Genomic DNA, 21,555 nt, shown 5'->3' on the forward strand with positions numbered 1-21,555 from the left:
GCAATAAGTCTGTTTTAAGATGATTTAAATCTGACAACATGAGGTGATAACACACTCCCACTCAAACAGACTAAACAAAAGCGCTTACAAATGCCTACAAAATGTGTAGACACACATACACACTAATGCATTCAAAGATCAAAGTCCTTCCTCTAATCCTGCGTCTCATCATTATCAACTCAAAAGGATACTTCATCATCAGGAGCTTTGATTCATTATAGTCCGTCGCAGCTGTGTGATCCGGCTTGCATCCTTCTCAGATTTTTTTGAGGATTCTGAATGTGTTTTCGTATCACTGCATGTCCATAATTATTGTCCCGCAGAAACAATGGTGTGTACGTGTTTGTGTGTGCAGCTGATTGTGGGACTGTGTGTGTTTAGAAACACCTTTTTAATTAACTTTCAGTGTTGGCTGCAGTAGACCTCCCAAGCTGAAATCTCTCCAAAAAGGACAAGTTCATAAGTCACTGTTTAAGGCCTGATTATTAGCAAGCCTCTGTGACTCTATTTCTCTGCACGCGTCTGCGGTGGTGTGGGTTTGGATTCAAACACAAACAACAGGGTGAGATCAACCACAGCACTGTTTTAATTAACTGTCCCATTGAGAACACAGTCCATTAAACAGTAAACAGGCCTCTAGAGCTGTATGTCTTTGGTCTCCGGTGCATGGCCTCTGTTCTTTGTCTCACCTTCAACACCCATTTAGCACGGCAGAGGACAGATACACGGAGAAACTTTCAACAAGAGTCGGGCTTGATCAATGTTGCAGCAGTCCTCATCGCTCTTCGCCTTCCGGCGCCACAACTACAAACGCTGACCTTATCTATAAAAACTATATCTCTATAGTCATTCATTGCTCGGAGCCCACTCCAATTCTTCCGTCAGTTTAAGAGGTTAGGTTTGACCCGAAGCATCATTTTTAACTGCTTAGGATGTACGACTACTTCATATTCCACCTGGCATCAGTCTCTGAACCTCCTTCTGTGTTGTAGTTTCAACTGTGTCAAAAGATTTATGTGACAAATGTTTCAATTTGGTTCGTTACATCTCTCCCAGCCACTCATACACACAAAAGGCCGAATACATTTGTAAATAATGCAGCAGCTTACTTTATGAAAGCTTTGTGCAATCATGAATGTAATCACATGACTGTACAGCTGTTGTTGTTGTGTTCATTATTTTGATACTATTCAGTGATATTAACACAGGGGAGTTAAAGACACGTGCTGAAAAGTCATATTCATTTTCCAATTTCTCATTTTGTAATTAACATTTACCCTTAGTTGTCGTTATTCATTCTTAGTCAAGGAGATGTTATCTTGATAGTTTTGTGTGTCACAGTTGTCATCTTAAGTCACCAGCACTGCACTGGACCTGTGACAGGAACACGAGACTGCTTGACAGCCAGGATTGCAATTAAAAATTTGCAAAGATGACCGCCAAAATGTCAACTGTCAGATGCCAAAGGAAACTGGCTTAATCACAACTCTACGACAAGTTTGGCTAATCACCTGGAAACTGTAATTAACAGCTTAGCCCTCTTGCAACTGCTAGCTGGCTGACATATTGAGGCTTTTGGGCTCCTAGCAGGACAAAGCATCCTGCCACAGGAATCGCTCAAGGAACATAACAAAAAGAGTTCAAGGCGCCTCCAACTTCACCAGATGCTGATTCGATTGAGCATACGCAGGACATGCTGGAACAAGTCCAGTTCATGGAGGCTCCAGCTTGCAACACACAGGACCCAGAAGATCAGCCCACCAACATCCTGGTGCCAGAAACCACAGGACGCCCTCAGAAGTCCTGTGTGCTTTCCTTGACTGGTCAGAGGCGTTTTAGAAGCATAAGGTGACTTTAATGTCGTGGCTCATCAGGGTAATCGACAAGTACAATAACCTTGATATTCAGTTATGTTAATGCTGACAATTCAACCTTCAAGGTACAATGGGAACGTTTTCCATTAACAAGAATTAAAAATCAATTAATGTCAGGTTTTCAATCAATAAAAACGTGAAGATGACCCCATGCTTGACCCAAAGAGATTCTTCCAAACGTCAGAACACAGGAACACAGAAACAGCCTGTTGAATCTTCAGCACCAAGGCCGCTGTGCTCTGGAAGAGCAAAACTTTCAGCAATGAATAGATTGTATTTCTTCTTTGCAAGCACCCGATGATTAAATGTAGCTTTTGATTTGGTCACATTTATTCAGAATTGGCTTTGAAGCCCTTCTCCAAATTACCCAGACTGAATACTGTTAAGGCAAAGCAGCATGATGTAAACTACAGTGCAAATAGAAAATATACAACTGTATCTTGTGTAATCCAAGCACTACTGATTATTAAAGTAACTGTAGTAATAGAACAATGCTGTCAGTGCAACGCAAAAGTAATGTGCGACTCTTCAGCCATCGAGAGACTGGAAGGACGACCAAATTTAACCAATAGATTCCTCATATGTGTTTTAGAATTCCTGTACTACAACACACACATTTCTCTGCCAAGCTGTGATATTCTGACAGAAGTGCGTAAAGGGGGACTGTGTATCTCACCTTCTTTATGACATTTTCAAAAGGTGAGCTGAGAAATACCAACCTCCTGTCTGAAAAACCGCAAAGACAACCAGCCAGTTCGCAGTCTGCATACCAAGAAAAAGAGGAGAGGGAGGGAAGAGAGGCCGCCGAAACGAGGAGCTCTTTATCATCAAGAGAGCCGCGTTCGCTTTGACTGATAGCCATTTCGAGGGGGAGGTGTGAGGAAATTAGATGCCTTTTGTCCCATTCTCCCAGAAAAATCACCAAGCAAACAGTGGCAGGGAGCATTAAGTCAGGCAGCAAAATTTCAAGGAAAAATGTGAGCAAAACAAGACCATATCACTAAAATATCGATCAACATGAGCCCCTCCAAAGACTTCTCGCTGAAAAGGTCGGACTGAGCTGCTCGCTCATTTTGCCCTCGCGCTTTCCTCTTCACCGGCTCACAATCCCACCCTTCCTTTCTTCATTTCACTGTCACCTGTTCACCCCCTCTCCATCCCCTCCTTTCTCACTCACTTTATATTCATCAATCTGCAACCCTCAACTGTTCTCCGTGAACTCCCCTCTCTCTTACTTCTCTTTGTTCACCTGCCCTTCTCTTCTCCACCCCATCCTACTTTTCGCCTGAGCACTCATCTTCCGTCTCAACAGCTCTCCCTTTTCGCCCCTTCGTCCCCCCCCCCCAATCACTTTGACAACCACTACACTAAACTGATGCGGTATCAAAGCCCAAGGTGTCCCCGCAGGGATTCTGCTTAGCACCTCAGACAAATGTCGATGAAGCCTGCTGTCTTTTGAGGACAGGTGAGCTCCGTCTGTCAAGCAGCCACGGGTGCTTTTCTCCCCCCTAAACGGTATTGTTTCCAAGCTTTTGTTACCTGCCTGGCGTCTCAGGTTAGAGTAAACTTTCTCCATTTGTTTCTCCGTCACTCCACCCTGCGATCTAGGCAGGAGGAATTCAGCTTAAATAAATGACATATGATCAATCATGCACCCTTCTGTCTGACAGCTTGTGTCAAGGTGCGCAGTGGTTGTGCGACAAGAAAGGTCTTTCTGTCTCTCAAAAGTTGTTTTTTTGGAGTTTTGTTTTTGTTTTTCTACATCTGTGTGCCTCTCTGAGCCTGACGCTCTTGCCCTTTCTCTAGCTTCCACCGGGGTTTTTGGTTTGGATTCCTCTTTTACCTCTGTGGTGCACATCAAATCCACTGACAGGAAAATGAGTAGGAGAAGGGTTCAAACAACACTCGCCTCCCCAAAAACAATAATGATAGAGTTGCCCTCATGCAAGGCGTTTACTGTTTCAGGGAGACGAGAGGTGGAATATTTCTGGTTGAACTGAGCAACTGAGGGCTATAATTGTGTTTTACTGTGGGCAACATTTAAAAACAAATATTTCCTTTACAGTTATTTCTAGGATTCTTTAGTTGTCTTCAGTGGTAGGAATGGAGTTTTGTGATGATTTTATTTTGCCTGTATTCAACCTAAATGATGGACTTTCCTCCTATGACTAATATCTAAGGTTGGGGCAATGGATGCCATCATCCATCCCCAATGGCTGATAAGACTTCAACTAGTGAACCCCATACCATTGTAACATAGTAATTTAAAAGCCCCCCCCCCCAACCAGATAGATTAAAAAGTGCCCCCTGAGAGCTGCCATTAAGCAGAAATGAAAAAGAAAAAAAAGATTGTTGCTTCTTAACGCACACGCATTATCTCCATGTTCGGTTCATTATTTTCTTATTAAACCTGCCAACCCGAGACACTTTGTGTCAGATGTGTTTCTTTTCTGCGGGCTGCTGTTAGTATGTTTCTGTCAGCTGCGCTGTTGTTATTTGTATTTTCTTGGCTTAGTTTCCTCTGTATACCTGGCCAGCTAACAATGTATCAAGTGTTCTCCCGACAACGATGTCATTGTCCTTCACAGTGTTTCGCTGGGGACATCCTCATATGCAAATTTGGCAGACATTCTTCCAACCTAATAACGTCCATCTTTGCAATAGAATTTTATTTCCTGATACTCTGAATATCTAGAATTAATGTCTCAAGTTCATGCAGGGCACAGAAACCAAAGGATCTGAGGTTCAGGAAGATGGATGGGGAGACAAAAGCCTCGACTTTGACAACACAAAAGGTTTATGTCCCTTCAGTTGGTTTTTAAATTTTCAATACCTAAAATTGACCACATTGTGACTCTCAACTTCATACAGTGGTTTAAAGAAAATCATATGTTACCCCATTGTTCTCACAGGAACAAAACAATGAAAACACTGGCAGAATGTCAATGTGCAAAGTAAAGGTTTGTATTGTTTTTCAGAGAATATTGCCCAGCAGTGGGCCATTTCTTCCACAAATAACAAAGCCTTTTTGAGATTTTATTTTTTTGGACCTGAAATCTCCCTTCAAGATTTAGCAGGATAGCTGTTAAACTGAATGCTACCAAGGTTTCATTGTGTGTGTGTGTGTGTGTGTGTGTGTGTGTGTGTGTGTGTGTGTGTGTGTGTGCGTGTGTGTGTGAGTGAGAGAGAGAGCGAGCATGTCAAAGGAGTACATATCCTTGACTGCAGTTACAGAGTAGGCAAAGTCTTTTTCCAGCAAAGTCTCATCTGCAGGTAATTACCCCACATATACGTGCATGAGCACACACACACACACACACACACACACACAATTACACACACATACACACTGAAGGAAGTGCACGACACAGCTGAAGACAAGTCTGTTCAGTGATGATAGATGTTATACAGGCAGGGAGGCCGTTCCTCCACTCAGGGTCATCTGTCTTTTCACTGTCATGAGCCGATAGACTGACACGCTCACCCCATTTCTCTCTCTTTTTTTTTTTTTTTTTTTAAACCACCTGCACATTCTCTCTCACATACACAAAGACATGGACACACACACACACACACACACACACACACACACACACACACACACACACACACACACACACACACACACACTGCACCTCTAAACAGGTTGTATGTAGATGTGTGCATACCCTGTGATACGAGTCATTAACAGAAGACGACACAGATGGACAAAGTCTTAATTTGAGGCGATAGAGAAGCTGTATATCACCAGCTAGTGGATGAAACTGGTACTGTGATAACATGTCAGTGAGAAGCTGATTAGAACTAAATGAATGGAGAAGAGTGCAATTCAATTTTTTCAGAGATCTCTCGCTCTCTCTCGGTAGTCTTTTCAGAGTAATTGCACAAGGAATTCCTTTCACTTGTTCTTCTTGTTCTATATTTTTATTTTGCTGTTTCTTCCAGTCTCTGTTCTTTCTTTCTCTTACACGTCTCCTCGACTTTCAACATGTAGTTTGTCCTCTGTTGTGTTCCTCTCCCATACACCCTCCTCTCCACCCCTCTCCTCTCAGGAGCCATTTCTCAACAGCAGAGTTAGAAGCGATCTATTTCACCGACCTGAAAAAGCCAATTATCTGCCTTTTTATGACTTTCATTATTTTACCACCTCACACAGTGTTTTATTACTGGGCTGCTGGCTCCCAGCACTGACACATACGTGCACATACACAACATATAAACAACACACACACACACACACACACAGTCAGCAACTATGGAACGCATTCCTATATGCACACTTTGATGTCAGGGTTTACATAATGTTAAATTGAAGTGAGGAATAATGACTGCTAGTCAAATAAATTATGTGTGATTGAAGAGCATTATCTTTAGCAGCAGTGCAAAGGGGTGGGCTGTACTCTTGTCAATCAGCTACATAAAGACTGCATTGTCTCATGAATAATAACAGTAAAGGGCACTTGAACACTGAGACACGGTGAGAAAGGCAGTCAGTCCCCTGTGCCAACTTTTCCCTCATTAAATCTTTACTGACAAAAAGGGATATATTTATGAGGACAATCCAGTGTGTGTGTGCGTGTGTGTGTGGCTGTTTACATGTGTGTCATGCAGACATCTTTGTGTCATGCATGCACTTGAACGTGTGGTATACGAAGGCGATTGGACAATGATCGCCCTCATTTGTCACTCCTCCTTTCCTTCTGACAGACACAGTGTGCTCATCTGCATTCAGCACCTGAGGCTACGGATGTTTAATGCTGCCATTAAACTCATCTCAGACATAAAGTGCATCTGTGACTAAAAGAGCGAGCACAAGCCAAGCTCCAGGCAGTGAACCTAACGGTGAGTGCAGGTCTTCAGACACAGAATGGGGGAGAATATAAAAACAAATGTAATTCGGCAGGGGGAACTTTTCTGATTAACCTAATTGTCCTTTCCACTTTCCTTTGCACTCTGCACTGTTTTTCCTCTTTCTGGCCCAGTATACACGACCACCTGAGACAGTCCACTTCTGCGAGGCCTTGGCATTGTGAGTATCATCATGTTAATCCCACACAATGAGGCTGGAAGCCAGCTTTTTGTGGGGGAGCAACCTGTGTGTTACTGTGTAATCAGAACACTCTAATTACTAGCAAAACTTCTTGTTGCTCAGAGAGATCTATTTAGTACTGGTCCCATGTGACAAATTACATTTCCTATTTCAGACAACCCTGCCAAGCCACATCGCCCAAAATCTTCTCATGTATTAAAGCCTTAAAGCGATATTCCACTGAAGTAGAACATTGCCACTTTTTTGCACAAAAACCATGTAATGAGCTCACAGAGTACTAACAGTGCCTCCCCCCATAAATCAGTTCATGGTGCCTACATTTACATTCACGCTAGTAATACTTTACTTACATTCCTAATATACATATATAGAATTTAATATGGCTCATGTAAACAGCATATTCTGTTTGGATGTTCCCAATAAGGTATTTTTCAGCATGTAGCATCCTAAGATTAAGACACGTGGGATTTGCCAATTATACAGGTTTTAGGAGCATGCTTTGGACATGCGGGATTTCACCTCAGTTTGCAGTCAGCTCGATGCATGCATAGCCATCAGTTTGTGGAAATGCATGCACAACACACTTAATTTGCATCGATCAAGAACTTTGTCTTTTACTTGATTAAGATCATTCTTGTTACTGCTGTGCCTGCTTGCATCCTGTGTCAGTTTTGTGGCGTCTTGTTTTCGTGCCCTGTTTCGCCACTCCTTTTCCGTCACCTGTTCCCTTCCAGTGTGTGTGCTTGTGGGCGTGGTGCTGTCTCTGCAACAGAGAGACGCACCTGTGATTCCTTCTCATCCACTGCCCCCACATAAGCCTAGTCTTCTCCTCACTCCGGTGCCAGATTGTTCCGTCTCAACCAGTGTGTCTCCAGCATTATCTCAAGTTCTGTCTTTGTGTTCATGTCTTTGTTTGACGCGTTTTTCAGCCCGACCCACATGCAGATGTCTGCTCCACTGCCTTCACCTGCTCACCTGTCTGTCCTGCACCTTCCAGGAAACCCATTCAACCCTGGCTCTCATCTGTACCACCTCACCTGCCCGCCCGCGTTGTTTCATGCCGTTTCATTGGCTGTATACTTTTATTGTTTTTAGATTTGTCATGGCCCTTGATCTTTAACAGTCTATCATTTTATATATCTTCTATCCTACTCTCTAACCCCCATTATGACTTTGCATGTTTTCACGTTGCCTGTCTTTTGTAATGCTTTGACATATTTTAGGTTTTCGGGTTTGAAACACATGAAAGACCTGGAGACCAACTTTGGTTTTTTACCATTTCAACTTTCCAGGAAGGTGGTTTCAGTACAGCTGGAAGACTTTGTACAAATCCTATTTTGACACAAAGAATTAAAATGGCACAAGCGCTCCAGCAGCTCCACATTTGACATATTTTGAGGTGATGAAGGACATGTTAGGGCACTTCATTTGGTGTATTCACTGCTGCCGTTTAGGAGGAAAACTGTCTTTTTAAAAATCAGGGCAAAACTTGAATATTTTTCTCATGTAAGCCAAGTTGTTATGTAAGGACTATCAGGGGGCGGAGTGGCAGTGACAGAGACATCATTCACCCAATTACAAGACCATGTACCATCACAACTGTTATTTCAAGGTAAACAAAGTACATTATGTTGCTTTAATGACGTTAGTGTTTATTCCAGTTATTCAACAGCAAATCTTTCTGTTTATAATCCTCAATAATGACAATTGACTAAAAAAAGTGCAAATGCCAAAGGTGACAGTGCATCACAAAAGCAACCACTGGTTGACTGAAGCTGGATTTGTTTTTTTCATTTTGTTTTCAAACTCAAATCAACAAATCCATGTTAAAAAATGCAAATTCCCCACCCAAAGGGAATCACTGTGTGGAGTGCACATTAATGTTCATCTATTCTATTCATTACTTAAGGACATGATAATCTTACGGTAGTTATTCCGAAGCCGTGATACTAAAGGACCAGAATTTCAATTACCTCATAATGTGTTGTGCTTGTGTTTATTCAGCAAACTTAAGCCTCATTATATTCCACCTGACCCTGAAGCTATGAGAAGCTAAAAGTGCAAAAAGCTGAGGTGAGCCCTGCAATGGAAACATTGGAGTAAAACAATGAAAATCTATACACTGCGGTAAGCATATGATAATGTATTCTCAGCTTAAGGTGATCGCATGTATTACAGTTGTGAGTAGACAAGATTAAACTGTCTAACAGTGCGAGCCAGAGCTCACACTACATCGCCATATATTATAAATGTAGAGAAAACATGGGCAGATCTGTACACTTTGGCGGCAATCTCCTGGCCTGGGACTTGTTTGCAGGAAGTAGAGAAGCACAGTGTGTGGCTACGTTTTTATGAGGATATGGTCTGTAACAACAGAATCAACATAAATTAAAACATTGTGTCTGTCCTTCTCTTGTCACTGTCAGGCTGCCTTTCCTTTCAGACAGCCAAAATATATTGTTTTAGATGAGTCATAGTTTTGATTAGTTGCTTGTGAAAAAAATAATGGCACAGATGAGCAGTCATTACTTCCACACTGAGTCATAGCGAGGTACAAATGATTTACATGACAGTGATCCGGTGTTTATAATGACAATCTCTGCTCTGAGGTCAGATCCGTGTCAAATGTCTACGCTTGATATTCTCATTGAGAATACGTTCTTCTATGTTTTTTCAAGTTGTTGCTCACAAATATAATTTCCTGTTCATAATCACCTGCATAAGCTCAAATTCTGATTAAATGAAATGGGAAAAGTGCCAAGGAACCAGGAATAATCTTCTTTTAATCCAGGATATTAAGGGCATGCATGCTCCTCAACCAGCCATTTCTGTGGCAACACTGAAAAACAAGCTGTATATTCATGTATAGAGGGACACTGGTGAGCAGGATGTGAAGATGCAAATGAATTGTTTATTCTAAATAAGACACCAGCTGCCTAATTAGGTATTAGGCATATAAAGTGCTACAATGACAGCTTTGATTGTGTACTCCACACACAATTTACTGTACCATGTGTAAAGCTAGCAGGAAAAAAACAGCTCCGGGTCTGTTTCAGTTTCAGAACACACCTACGACACCTCCTCAGTGTTGACATTGGATTTATTTTGCTTGATATGCACACAAACAGTAATTTAAAAACAACTCTTATTGGGTTTTTTGGTGGAGTTACTTTAACAGCTTGCTTTAACTTCAGTTTATCCATCTACCCAGCTCCTCTGTCTGGCATCTCCAAGTGAAGCATGTCACACTGTCAGTGAATGAATGTACTCGACCCAGATATTGAAGAGTAACAGCAAAGACCACTTAAATAATTTCCTTCATTCCTGGAACAGGCCACTTGACAAACAAAAAATAGAAAACAAAGGAATGACTTACTGCCAATCTGATGTGTTTCTCTGCGTTAAAAATCAGAACCACAAGTTTTCACTCAAAGCAGGAGGGAAAAAACTGAAAGCCAACACTAATTAGTCTCCCTGTGTTGAACATTTAATAAACCCAACAGAGTGATAAAAATTAGAAGCTGAACAACAGCAATAGACTAAAGCATGACAACAGACGCACGCTACAAGATTTTCAACACGTTTAGCCTATTAGGCTGCTCTGAATATTAGAAATGTCAGAGCATATAGCCATCGTTTTTTCCTCTGAGACTTCCGAGGAGCATGATGCTGATCTGGTACGAGCAGTCTGTGGGCACAGACTGTGAGAAAAACAAAACCATCTCCTTAAAAAGAATGTGTCAGGAAAAAAAAAAAACGACAAATCTTCTTTAATATACACTGTGAAGCAGTCCAAAACCGCAGATTAATACAAGATAAAAGACTGAGTTTGTCACCATGTGTTGGATTAACAACTCTGGCAACATTATACACCAGCAAACTGCACAGAGAGGGAGAGGGATCCACTCTGTGTTCCCTTTAACTCCCACTGTATGCTGTGTGTGTCTGAAAATCATGCTGCAGTGCATTTTATCTGTCCCCGGCTCCACTCCACAGCTCAGCTTGATTCTTTATGCTTGTCTATTTTTATAAATGTGCATGTGAGTGCAGACAACTTATGGTGGGAGGAGACTTGTGTGTGTTTGTGTGTGTGTGTTATTTTGGTGACTATATTAATTCAGGTGGGATTAAGACAAAAACATGGCTGATGAATCATATAAACATGAACAAACATGTTCCTCTGTTTATATGTGTATGTGAGTACATTCTATATAACCTGTGGGAGACCAGAGGGCCAACTGAGAGTACATCACTATCTAACATATCTACTGACTGTGAGTGGAGGGTCTAATCACATGATGCCTTCTCTTCACTTGCCTGCTCAGTGCTGCTTCACTACTGACGGATTCAAGTGCGCCTAAACTGTCTTTCTTACACTCTCTGCTGCAGTCTAGGCTGCATTTCATTAATAATACTCAGTTAATTCGGTTACAATTGCTTCATTTTTCTTACACTCAGAAAGACACAAAAAATTAAATAAAAAAAAAAGAAAAAAGAAAAATCGATTTTTAAGATACAAGTGTTCCATTTCAACATGTATCCATTACTTACATTTATCCACTACATTTAGCTGTATAATAACTTCTGCTAGCTCACTACTTACTACTACTCACACATTCTTAACTGCAACAAAAACTACATCAATTTTAATAGATACCTCAAAGTGTGGAAGTACTTTTTTAATAAAACATAAACTCTGCTTTTTTCAAAATAGTTCAGCTATTCTACAATCTTTCCAGGTACCCTCTGTCAAACACAGAAGGACCCCTTCAGGTAGCCCTGGTTGGGAATCACTGATGTAGATGAGACAGACACCTTGAGCATTTTGGGAAACATGAGAGACACAATAGTAACTCTGAAGTCATACATAATTAAGTTGTCACTGTAGAGAACTGGGACCTGTCCAACAAGTTGACATTGCTTTTTTAAGCCTTCAAAAATCAATGCAAGCGCGTTTAACCACATGCAGTATACATATACTGCAGCTGCATGAGAATTGAGACTGTCTTGAGTGTCTAGCCCACGGTGACAGACAAGGACACCTCTTGAGTGTTTGCATGTCCTCTCCCTCAGACTACCTGTCTTCTGCATGGTAATAAACAGCAATAAAAAGAGGAAAGGGAAAAGAGGATGGAGAAGGGGAACTCTCAGCAGACAGACTGCCGTCACCATAGCAACAGGCAAGCTATATCCCAACTGTCAAAATTTAATTTCCTCTGTGTCTTTTTCTATAGGAGAGACGAGGGAGAAGTCAATATCTTAACACAAAACAGGCATTGAGACACATCACACATACAAATATTCAGTATTCACTGACCCAATAAGCCCCCCTCTCTTCCACCAGCCAAAAGGAACTGAGTGCATTCATCATTATATTATTGTCAAACAGTGGGTATATGAGCAATATTATCTAGATCAAGTATCGCAACGGGAGAAAAGGGCTTAACTCGACAAAGATAGCATTATCTAACACGCATATGGATAATAAGAAATTTAAAAAGTTTAAGATAAAGTATTTTTTGGCCCATTTTCATTCTATCAATATGTAGTCCAATAGGACTGTATTAATTAGCTGTTTTCATTATTTATATGAAAGGTAATGTAAAGGAATAGCAAATGAATCAGCTGTGTTAAAGTCCAGTGTGTGCAATTAAGGGGATGTACTGACAGAAATTAAATAAAGTGTTTTTCTTTTTAACGTTTTTTAATTATGTGTATGTTTTGTAATAATTTCAATAACTGGTTTATTGTTTTTAACTTAGAATGAGCCTTTTATACCTCCAGATTCACGACTTCTCCTCCACATGAGTCCCACATGTTGCACCGCCATGTTTCTACAGTGGCCCAGAATGCACAAACCAAACACTGGCTCTATTTTTCACTGTTCCTGAATATTTTATTAACATTTAATTCATAAATTTAGAGACATCCATCACTAATGACCTTTAAAATTCTTAGTTGCAGCCATGTTAACATCTGTCTAAAGTGGCATCACTATATGTCCTATTCTACACTTCCTGTATTCTCACCCTCATAGCGTCATCCCAACCTGTTATTGATTACATGGTCTTAATAAATGTGAAGTACAGTGTTTCTCTGTTGAATGATCCCGTTTACCAGCTACTGTGCGGCATTTACGAGATGATGGGGTAGAATGTGACCCCATATTTCATATTTCTCTTACAGTGTGGCCAAGTAAATATAGGACAGCAGACTCTGATGTTTCCAGTCCACTCTGTGTCTCTCTCTCTCCCTCTGCACACCTATTGCACTCACAAAAAAAAAGGACACTAATATTTAGCACATGGCGTTTACTGCCATAGTTTTGTTATGGCAGTTATTAATGTTTACACAGTAATAAAAGCTGAGAATTAAATGCCTGCCATCAAAATCATCCAACTGTCATACATCAAAGAGGAGGTATGCATGCAAGACTGTGTGTGTGCGCACGCGCGTGTGTGTTTGCGTGTGTGTGTGTGTGTTTAGCAGATGTTCTGTGCAGGCTGTCAGACAGCCAGCAGTATCCTGCAGCCGATACTCTCTCTGGACAGGCTGACTGACTGACAGGTGCATGTGTGTGTGGATATATGTGTGTGCATATATGTGTGTGTGTGTGTGTGTGTGTGTGTGTGTGTGTGTGTGTGTGTGTGTGTGTGTGTGTGTGTGTGTGTGTGTGTGTGTGTGTGTGTGTGTGTGTGTGTGTGTGTGTGTGTGTGCGCGCTGTTTGTGTTTTCTTGTGTGTGAACAGAAGAGAGCTTGCTTTGCCTCCAGCAAATCAATGTCCCCTCGAGGGAATGTGGAACCTGAGACAAAGAGTGTGAGAGAGACAGAGCGAGCCCTGGGCAAACGCATTTTGCTCTCCTTCCCCTCTCCAATTTCAGTGTCTTCACACACAGATTTCTATAGATTTCCCAGTATAAATCTGTCAGAAAATGTTCTCTAAGAAGAAATCAGTGAAGATGTTAAACTACCACAGTGGGAAATTAACCTCTGCCAGCAGCTACGTAGTATCAGGGTAAGACCTGGCTCCGTTACGTAACCTGTGCAGTATTTCTAGAGACGAAACAGTTCACATGTTGAAAACTGGCGTAGATTCAGATTTCTGTGCTTTTTTTTTTTGCTTTTTTTATATAACACAATGTCACTTTCCTTTGATCACTTTGAAATAAAAAAAGAAGTGTCTGGAAGTCTATCTACACCTCAATGGCGTGATTTTTCTTCTTTATCGCAGTGTAGTGACACTCTCCATCCAGTCTATTTTTATGTTTACTGAGGTTTTTCTGCTGTTCTGCACCACAGTTACAAAAAAACTGCTCCCTTGCTGTGGGGAAGTTAACTGAACACACACTTCCCCTTAAGCCCACAATTTCACATCACTGTCTCACTGACAGTACCTCGGACACATACTGTTAAATTATGCGATGCTACGATTTTGGAGGCTCGAGTCTTTTCTCTAGTGAGAGGTTCAAGACCGCTGGTTGTTATAAGGGTGGCATATAAAAAAGGAACTAATTAGGTCATCACTCAGACTGACCATGATGTGAATGTGAATGTGAATTTACTGCATACATTTTAGCCATGCTAGCAGCATGGCCCCAGGGATGGAAATGTCAATCTGTCACTCAGTTGGTCCACCGCTTTAATCTACAATATACAGCATCTCATCATCAAGTACTCCATTTATTTGTTGAGGAATTGGGACAAATATTAATGTCCCTTTCAGGATGAATAATGACAACTTTGGTCATGCATCAACACTTTAACTAGCACCAAAAAATGCCTGCAAAACTACCAGCATCTCCATCAGACGGTGCCTTGCGTGTAGTGCTAATTAGCAAATGTTAGCATGCTAACAAGCTAAACCATGCCCCACCCCCCCATTTGTAGCCAGAAATGTTTTCACATTTTGAAGCAACACAGCTCAGACAATATTCCCTCATCTATTAATTTATCTCCTTCGTACTATTGTAATATGCTTTCTGATTGGCTTGAAAGGCATGAAGCTGTCTCCTCATGTTACATCCTTTCTTGGCAAACTCAATTAACATAAGAAAAGTTGTCCCAGACAAAGGAACATTTTTGCCTTGACTTTGTGCACAGAGGGGAATAATGCAATGCAATCTAATAACGCACAGTTGTGTGTGTTTTGTGTGTGTGTGTGTGTGTGTGGACATGAATGGTACTCCAGCGCTTTTCACAGACAACCGGAAAAGTCAGTTCAAAAGAAACAACCAATGAACTGTCGAACACAAACCTTGGATGCATTGAAAAGGTTGTCTCCCAACTCGCATGATTCACTGACACTGTCTAGACAGAGAAAATGTCTCCCTATTCAGCGAAACATTTAAAGAGAGTGTGAGAAGCATGATGAAAACCCTTCGAAGAAAAATATAACAAATTATGGTCAAGTCCAGTGTCTCAATGGTGTAGTATCAACCCTTCAACCTCTACTTCAAAACTACCCACACAAGCTGACCTGCACTGTCAAGGCAAACAACAAAGATTGTAGCCAGTTGATTCAGGAGATGATGATGGATTGACCAAAACTTTAGAAAGAAGTAGAGCAAGGTGCCCTGAAAGGTAAAGCAGTAATCATCTGCTGGCTTACTGCCACATGATACTACTGATCAAACCAAATAAGCCCTACTGTATGTATACAGCTTGTGTGTTTGTGTTTACAGGCATCTTGGTACCCCAGCATTTCACAGTGTGCGCCCAGCACGACATATCCTAATTCCTCAGTGTTGAGAAGAAACAAGTGGCCGAATCTTATCAAAAATGGGGACCATCCTTGGCAGTGACACTCACACGTACAAACAGAAACTCTAAGCGTTCTCTTTCAGCCATCGGCTACTGGCAGACAGAGAACAGACAGACAGCTTGCATATTCATTCAAACTGACCTTATTTATTTATCTCGCCTGCGTCTAGTCTCATCTCCCAGGGATGTAAAGTTTCTTGGAACATGTTATGCATTTACAGGGAACACTCTAGATCAGCAATTCAAATAACAGACAGCAACACTTTCCCCTTTCTCTCTTTGTCTCTCACGTGGCAAAGGAGTGTGTGGCGTCAAAAATGAAAGCTATATTGTAGCTATAATGCAATTAAGACACTACACAGAAGATAAATGCCCCCGTGGCCAAGAAGGTAAATACATCACAACAGATCCTTGAGCCATTCATATGTTCCAATTGTTTGTGGTGTAATCGTGTTTCAGACCAGCCTATAACAGACCATGTGCCATTCTTCTCCTGTCTTCTCTGTACATTACTGTGGCTGGTTCACACAAAAAAGGGTCATTTTTTTTAACAATTTGTCTTGATTTGTTTTGTTAGGAGTGTGATAAAACTCTGCTTTTGCATTTTTCACACAGACTCGAGACAACTTTACCTTCATCCATGTGGATAAAAGAGATAACACATACAGTATATTGAGACATATTTTCTACACATTTACCTCTGGTTGTTTTCCTTCCCTCCTGGGACACGATCACCTGATGGATCCATTGGAGAGGGCAGTAGGTTGAGACAGGAGGCGAGGGACTGGCTGGAGTCTTCTCTGGACACTGTGCAAACATCCAAACACACAAACAGTCAGTAAGTAATTTTCTAAATACATTTGAAACCTAGAAATGCGTCTAAATATCTCATTCTGGCCACAACATACTTAATACATGAAAAAAATAACATCTCTCTGCTTGACAATCGCCTCCTTTTTTCAGATAGGTGTATTTTCAATGGCATACTTGATAGAACAGAGTGAAATAGTCTGAGATAAAAAAGCTGATGAAGCCATGATTTGTTTCTTCTTTGTGTTATTGTAAAGGTCCTTCCACTTCTCTCTTTTTGTCCTTGTCCGCTCCCACAGAGCAGAGTCACAGTTGGAGTAGGAACACAGAGCCCTGAGGTTGAACACTGTTGGCCATAAATTGCTGGGAAACTGCTTTCTTTTTAATAAAGGCCTCAACAAGCCACCTGAGAGAGGTAAAAGTAAGGAGTGCCAGTGAGAGTGTGTGCCGCTGGTTGTGTGTTACCGCACGTGTGTATACATCTTTTTATGCGTGTGTCTGTTTCGTGTGCACCACCTGGAAGTGCGTGCGCAGGTGTGCGTCAGTGTGTATTACAATTCGTCCCATTAATTTGAGAGTGTGAAAGAATCTTACTCTTCCATCGCCAGCACAAATTCTTAGTCCCTTGACTTTATGAGAACAATTCATCAAACCTTTAATTTCATGCTACAGTCTGCAAACCATTAGGTCTAATGACTAAGCATGCACACTTGTGTGTGTTACTGTGTGTATTAATGATGCTGCCTCCTTCAGCTCTGTGTCAGGCATAGCCGTTAGAGAGTTTTAAAACCCGTGTGTGTGTGTCTGTGTGTGTCTGTGTGAATGTGTGAACACTCAGTTCAAACCCGCTCTCCCTCCTGATACTCTCCAACCCCTATAAGCACAGGAAATTTAGTTTATTAGGGCTGAAGCTGCTGTTGTGGTCTTTACTCCGCTGTGCTTCTGAGCATCTTACTTTATTTGACTGCAACTGTAATATTCTGAGTCCATCTGGGACTTAAATATTGCCTGGAGATAGATGAGTCCAACCTCGCATTTATATATTATTTGACTCTGAGATCAGTTAGATAAGACTGGAAGCTACACATGCTTACACACATGATGACAGTTAAGCTGAGGGTAAGTGTACACTGCCACTTTATTTACCGTCAAATATGTAGTCCCTGTATCTGAGTGACCTGAAGCACATTAATGGAAGCTCATGTTTCCCCGGTTGAGTAATCCTATTTATGTATCATACAATAGGAAGCTAGTGACTGTCAATGTGTGAATTCTGTATGTTAATATAAGGCAAATTATGATCACCACAATCATAATCACTACTGAATGTGTCTGCAGGGGGTAGGGCTGTGTGATAAGTATGTATGTTATATACATCATGGTGAGCCCGACCGATTCTGGATTTTTGGGGCCAATGGTAGCATTGGCTTTTTTATTTATCACGTTTATCATATATTTATTATATCACTATATAATATATCGATATTCTTATATTGCATTTTTTGCAATGGTCTGTCAAAAGCTGCTATTAAACACTCTATGACAAAGATACTTATGTAGAGGAGGAGATATATTTTAGACTATAAACTCTATTGTCCAAAACATTCAGTGAACTGACACAGTTAACTTGCATTATGTGTCTTTGAGAAGCCAATATCAACTGAAATATACTGAGCTCTAAAATCATGAGGCAATTAAAAGAAAAAAATATATCCACACTTATTCCATATAATAATTCACCTTTGTGTTATATAAAAGGAGGCTGTAATCACTGTTTGGCACTTAATGCTGCAATGTGGCAGAGCACATGCAATAATTCCCCCCTGACAGTCATTTTTTAACCATGGAGGCATGTCAGGAGGAGTGTGACTGAAATGCCAAAACAACAAAGGAGATAAATCACTGTAAATGACGCAGCTACATCAAAGTCGTGGCACATGTTAAAAGAAACAGGCAGAGTGCCGGTTTCATGTTTTTAAGGTGATAGACTGGAAGGGCTTAATGAGGAAGAGGAGAGACAGAGGGTGATGAGAAACAGAGTGAGAGAGAGAGAGAGAAAGACAGCAAAACTAGGGGTTAAAAGAGGGAAAGCGAGCAAGAGAGAAAAGGATCTGTGACAATAAGATAAGAGCAGACATTCACATGAAAAGAAGGAGGGATAGATAAAAGGCAGGAGTTTGTATGTGACACACTCTCTCGATATGAGTGTTCATTTTCTAAGAACTCTGCTTTTCTTCCAGAGAAAGAGCAACACAAAGATGTTAAGATGAGAAAAAAATTAAATAAAAAATGAACAGATCTTGTGTTTGACCCAGCTCCTGATAAGTAGTTAGATTGATGCTGTAAATCTGTTTATTTGATACAGTTAAGTGTGAAAAAGCAAGCTGCTGTAGCATCTGTATCTTCTCATGGCCTGTTGAATGCTTCACCTTCACACTTGACATAAAGACTTCAGGTCTAATGTGGTGGAAAGGTTACCATGTCGATGGCGCTGATCGTCAGAGAGGTCCAGGTCTAACATGAGATCGTCTTCATCCAGCTCTGAGGAGCCCAGGTTGTTTAAAACATCCTGAAGAGAAAAAGCAAAACCCCAAAACTTAGAACAAACAATAATAAATAATTATCATACACATAATGGGTTGATTGTTTTGTTATTCTAGGAAATAAAAAATATTACTTTTGGACTAAAAATGTCATTATGATTAACAGCTTTAATAAAACATTCAGCCGGTTTGGCAAACCCTAAGGAAGAAAAACAAAAATGACTAATTAAAATAGGGATAAGATATGACAACATTAAAGCAAATTATTAAATGATTGTCATCAAAGTAATCCAGGAGGGTTTATAACATTCAAAAAGATATTCCCCAACCAGAAAGACACATTTTCATCATTTCTATGTTACTTTAGATATTAGGTATATAATTGGGATATTATAAGTTAATAGGAGTTTTTTTCACTTTGCCTGCACTTAATGAGGTATTTAGTCTCTCATCGATGCATCCCAGCTCATGAAAACATTTTGCTACTCCTGTTACGTGGGGATCATTAGGGTTCGGTTCGAGAAAGCAATGAACGTGTCGAATGAGGCTGTAGCTTTGTGCAACATCTGTCAGCGTTCCCCGTGCTTCTCGAGCGAACAATACCTGCCGAACAAGAACACTTTGCAAATCTGCAGTATTTCAAAAAGGAAGGAAGCCCGTTGTGTACAATTACTTATGTGTTCATCGAAACCATACTCATAATCCAAAGTTTCATTAGCATATGTCTTTAATTTGATTAAGCAGGCTCTAAAAGTCAATCTGACCAAATACACTGTCTTCTATATCAGAGAAGACTCACTATTCAATTATGTAACTTTTTTTTTTTCATGACAATAACCAAGCTCATTCTGATAGTTCAGAGTTCAGTGTCTTGTAACAGCATGACCGGTGTCTCTGTCTCAGTCACTCCGCCTCCCTATCACTCAAACTCCTGCGACAGGGTAGCATCACAGTATTACATACATGTTCACTTCAAGATGGAAGTTTTCAACACATAACATTGTGTTTGTTATGAGAATCTACATTACATCCTCTTACTTCTCGCATCAAACTTGGACACAATGTTCTCAAGAATCCAGCCAATAAATGTTAGAGAGCACTGATAGGATTTTCCCTGTCCTTTATCTACATGACTATTGGGAGCCATGCTTCCAGATGTAAAAAAATCTCCATTTGTAATCTTTCAGTGAATGCACTCGTGTTAGTGGTATTATTATGAGATTACAATGACGCATGATACTCCTTTTGGTTCAGCTGCATTTTCAAAAGTCAATGCTGCCATCTGATGGTCATCAAAGGGAAAACCTCTGCACAAAGACGTTTTAGCAACAAGAAAATAAGAACTGACTTAACACAACATAGCCCCATGTAACTTAAGTATAATTATTGTAGCGATATATGCATACTGGTGGCAGGGAACTTAATTGGTAAAAACATATGATATATATGACAAAGTTGCAGAAGACTATTGTTGATTGCATTTTTGAGGATGTAAATCAACAATACTCTTTAACTTCTAAGGAACATTTGGCCACATTATACATTATATATGTTTATATAATTGGCTTATGCAGTACACCATGTAACTGCACGATGAGACCTTTGGCAAATACCAGTAATAATGAGCACCACAAAGTTGTTGTTTTTCATATTATATAGTACACAGAATTATCCTGACACAGCAACTCTCAGCAGCCTGATAACCCCAAAAGGCCAAAAGAGCTCATTATTCATTACAAATAGCGCTTTGACCTGGTTCTGAATACATTTCACTACCTGAAACAACCTTTCAGACAAGGTTTTCAAAACAAAAAAAGGTGGATGATGCCTACTGCAGGCTCTCAGACCACTTAATGCTTGACAAGAGACCTTGTCTGAATTATCCTAATTCCTGTTATGCACCAGTCTGGTGGAGCATCAGCAGATGCAGATGGATCCGAAAAAAAATCCAATGACTGTCTGTTCAGCTTTCATCACTGCTTGGAGATAAACAACCTCACAGGCACGTTCTGTGTTGATCTCCTCCTCCCATCTGAGTTAAAGAGCCTCGATGCTTAGTGACACAGCGAACTATTCAACCACACCTCTGTCCATTTGTTTGTGCGTGTCTGTGAGAGAGGAGATTTTCTTATAGCTAAATCAATGTTCTCCAAGGCATTGCATCTTATGTATGAATATTACTGTTTTTTCATCAGGCACTCAGCGCTGTAAACATCAGAAAAAAGATGAGAATGCCTTCAGTGTAATGCAATTGAACAGAAGACCTCATTTCAGGCATTACAGCTAATAGCTAAAAGGTATTGGAAAAGAAATAAAGGCCCATACAGTGCAATACTACTGCACACAGACTTCATTTGAAGCTAAATTACCCATTTTAATGTGCCCCTCTAACCAGAGAAATGTGTTAATATGATTTTATAACCCAGAGATGTCACCTTTCTAACTCGCTTATGTGATCTGAGTGAGTATAATCCTTGAGTTAATAGAGATAATATCAGATTCGAGTCTCATTAAAAGA

At 40.6% G+C, this 21,555-nt stretch overlaps 1 protein-coding gene across 3 annotated transcripts in view; it reads right to left on the reverse strand.

The window, feature by feature from the left end:
• The window catches only part of ccser1 (coiled-coil serine-rich protein 1), a 117,993-nt gene that overhangs the window by 79,954 nt on the left and 16,484 nt on the right, over nucleotides 1-21,555 (reverse strand). For all 3 annotated transcript variants that reach the window (XR_005075020.1, XM_037097818.1, XM_037097819.1), the window contains exons 5-6: nucleotides 18,973-19,063; nucleotides 16,383-16,491 (exon numbers count right to left, since the gene is read on the reverse strand). Coding sequence is in view for 2 of the 3 variants with exons in the window: in XM_037097818.1 (XP_036953713.1) it covers nucleotides 16,383-16,491; nucleotides 18,973-19,063 (200 nt within the window). In the remaining variant the exon portion in view is untranslated. The remainder of the gene's footprint in view (nucleotides 1-16,382; nucleotides 16,492-18,972; nucleotides 19,064-21,555) is intronic.

Source organism: Acanthopagrus latus, chromosome 5 (assembly GCF_904848185.1).
Source record: "Acanthopagrus latus isolate v.2019 chromosome 5, fAcaLat1.1, whole genome shotgun sequence".
NCBI lineage: Eukaryota > Metazoa > Chordata > Actinopteri > Spariformes > Sparidae > Acanthopagrus > Acanthopagrus latus.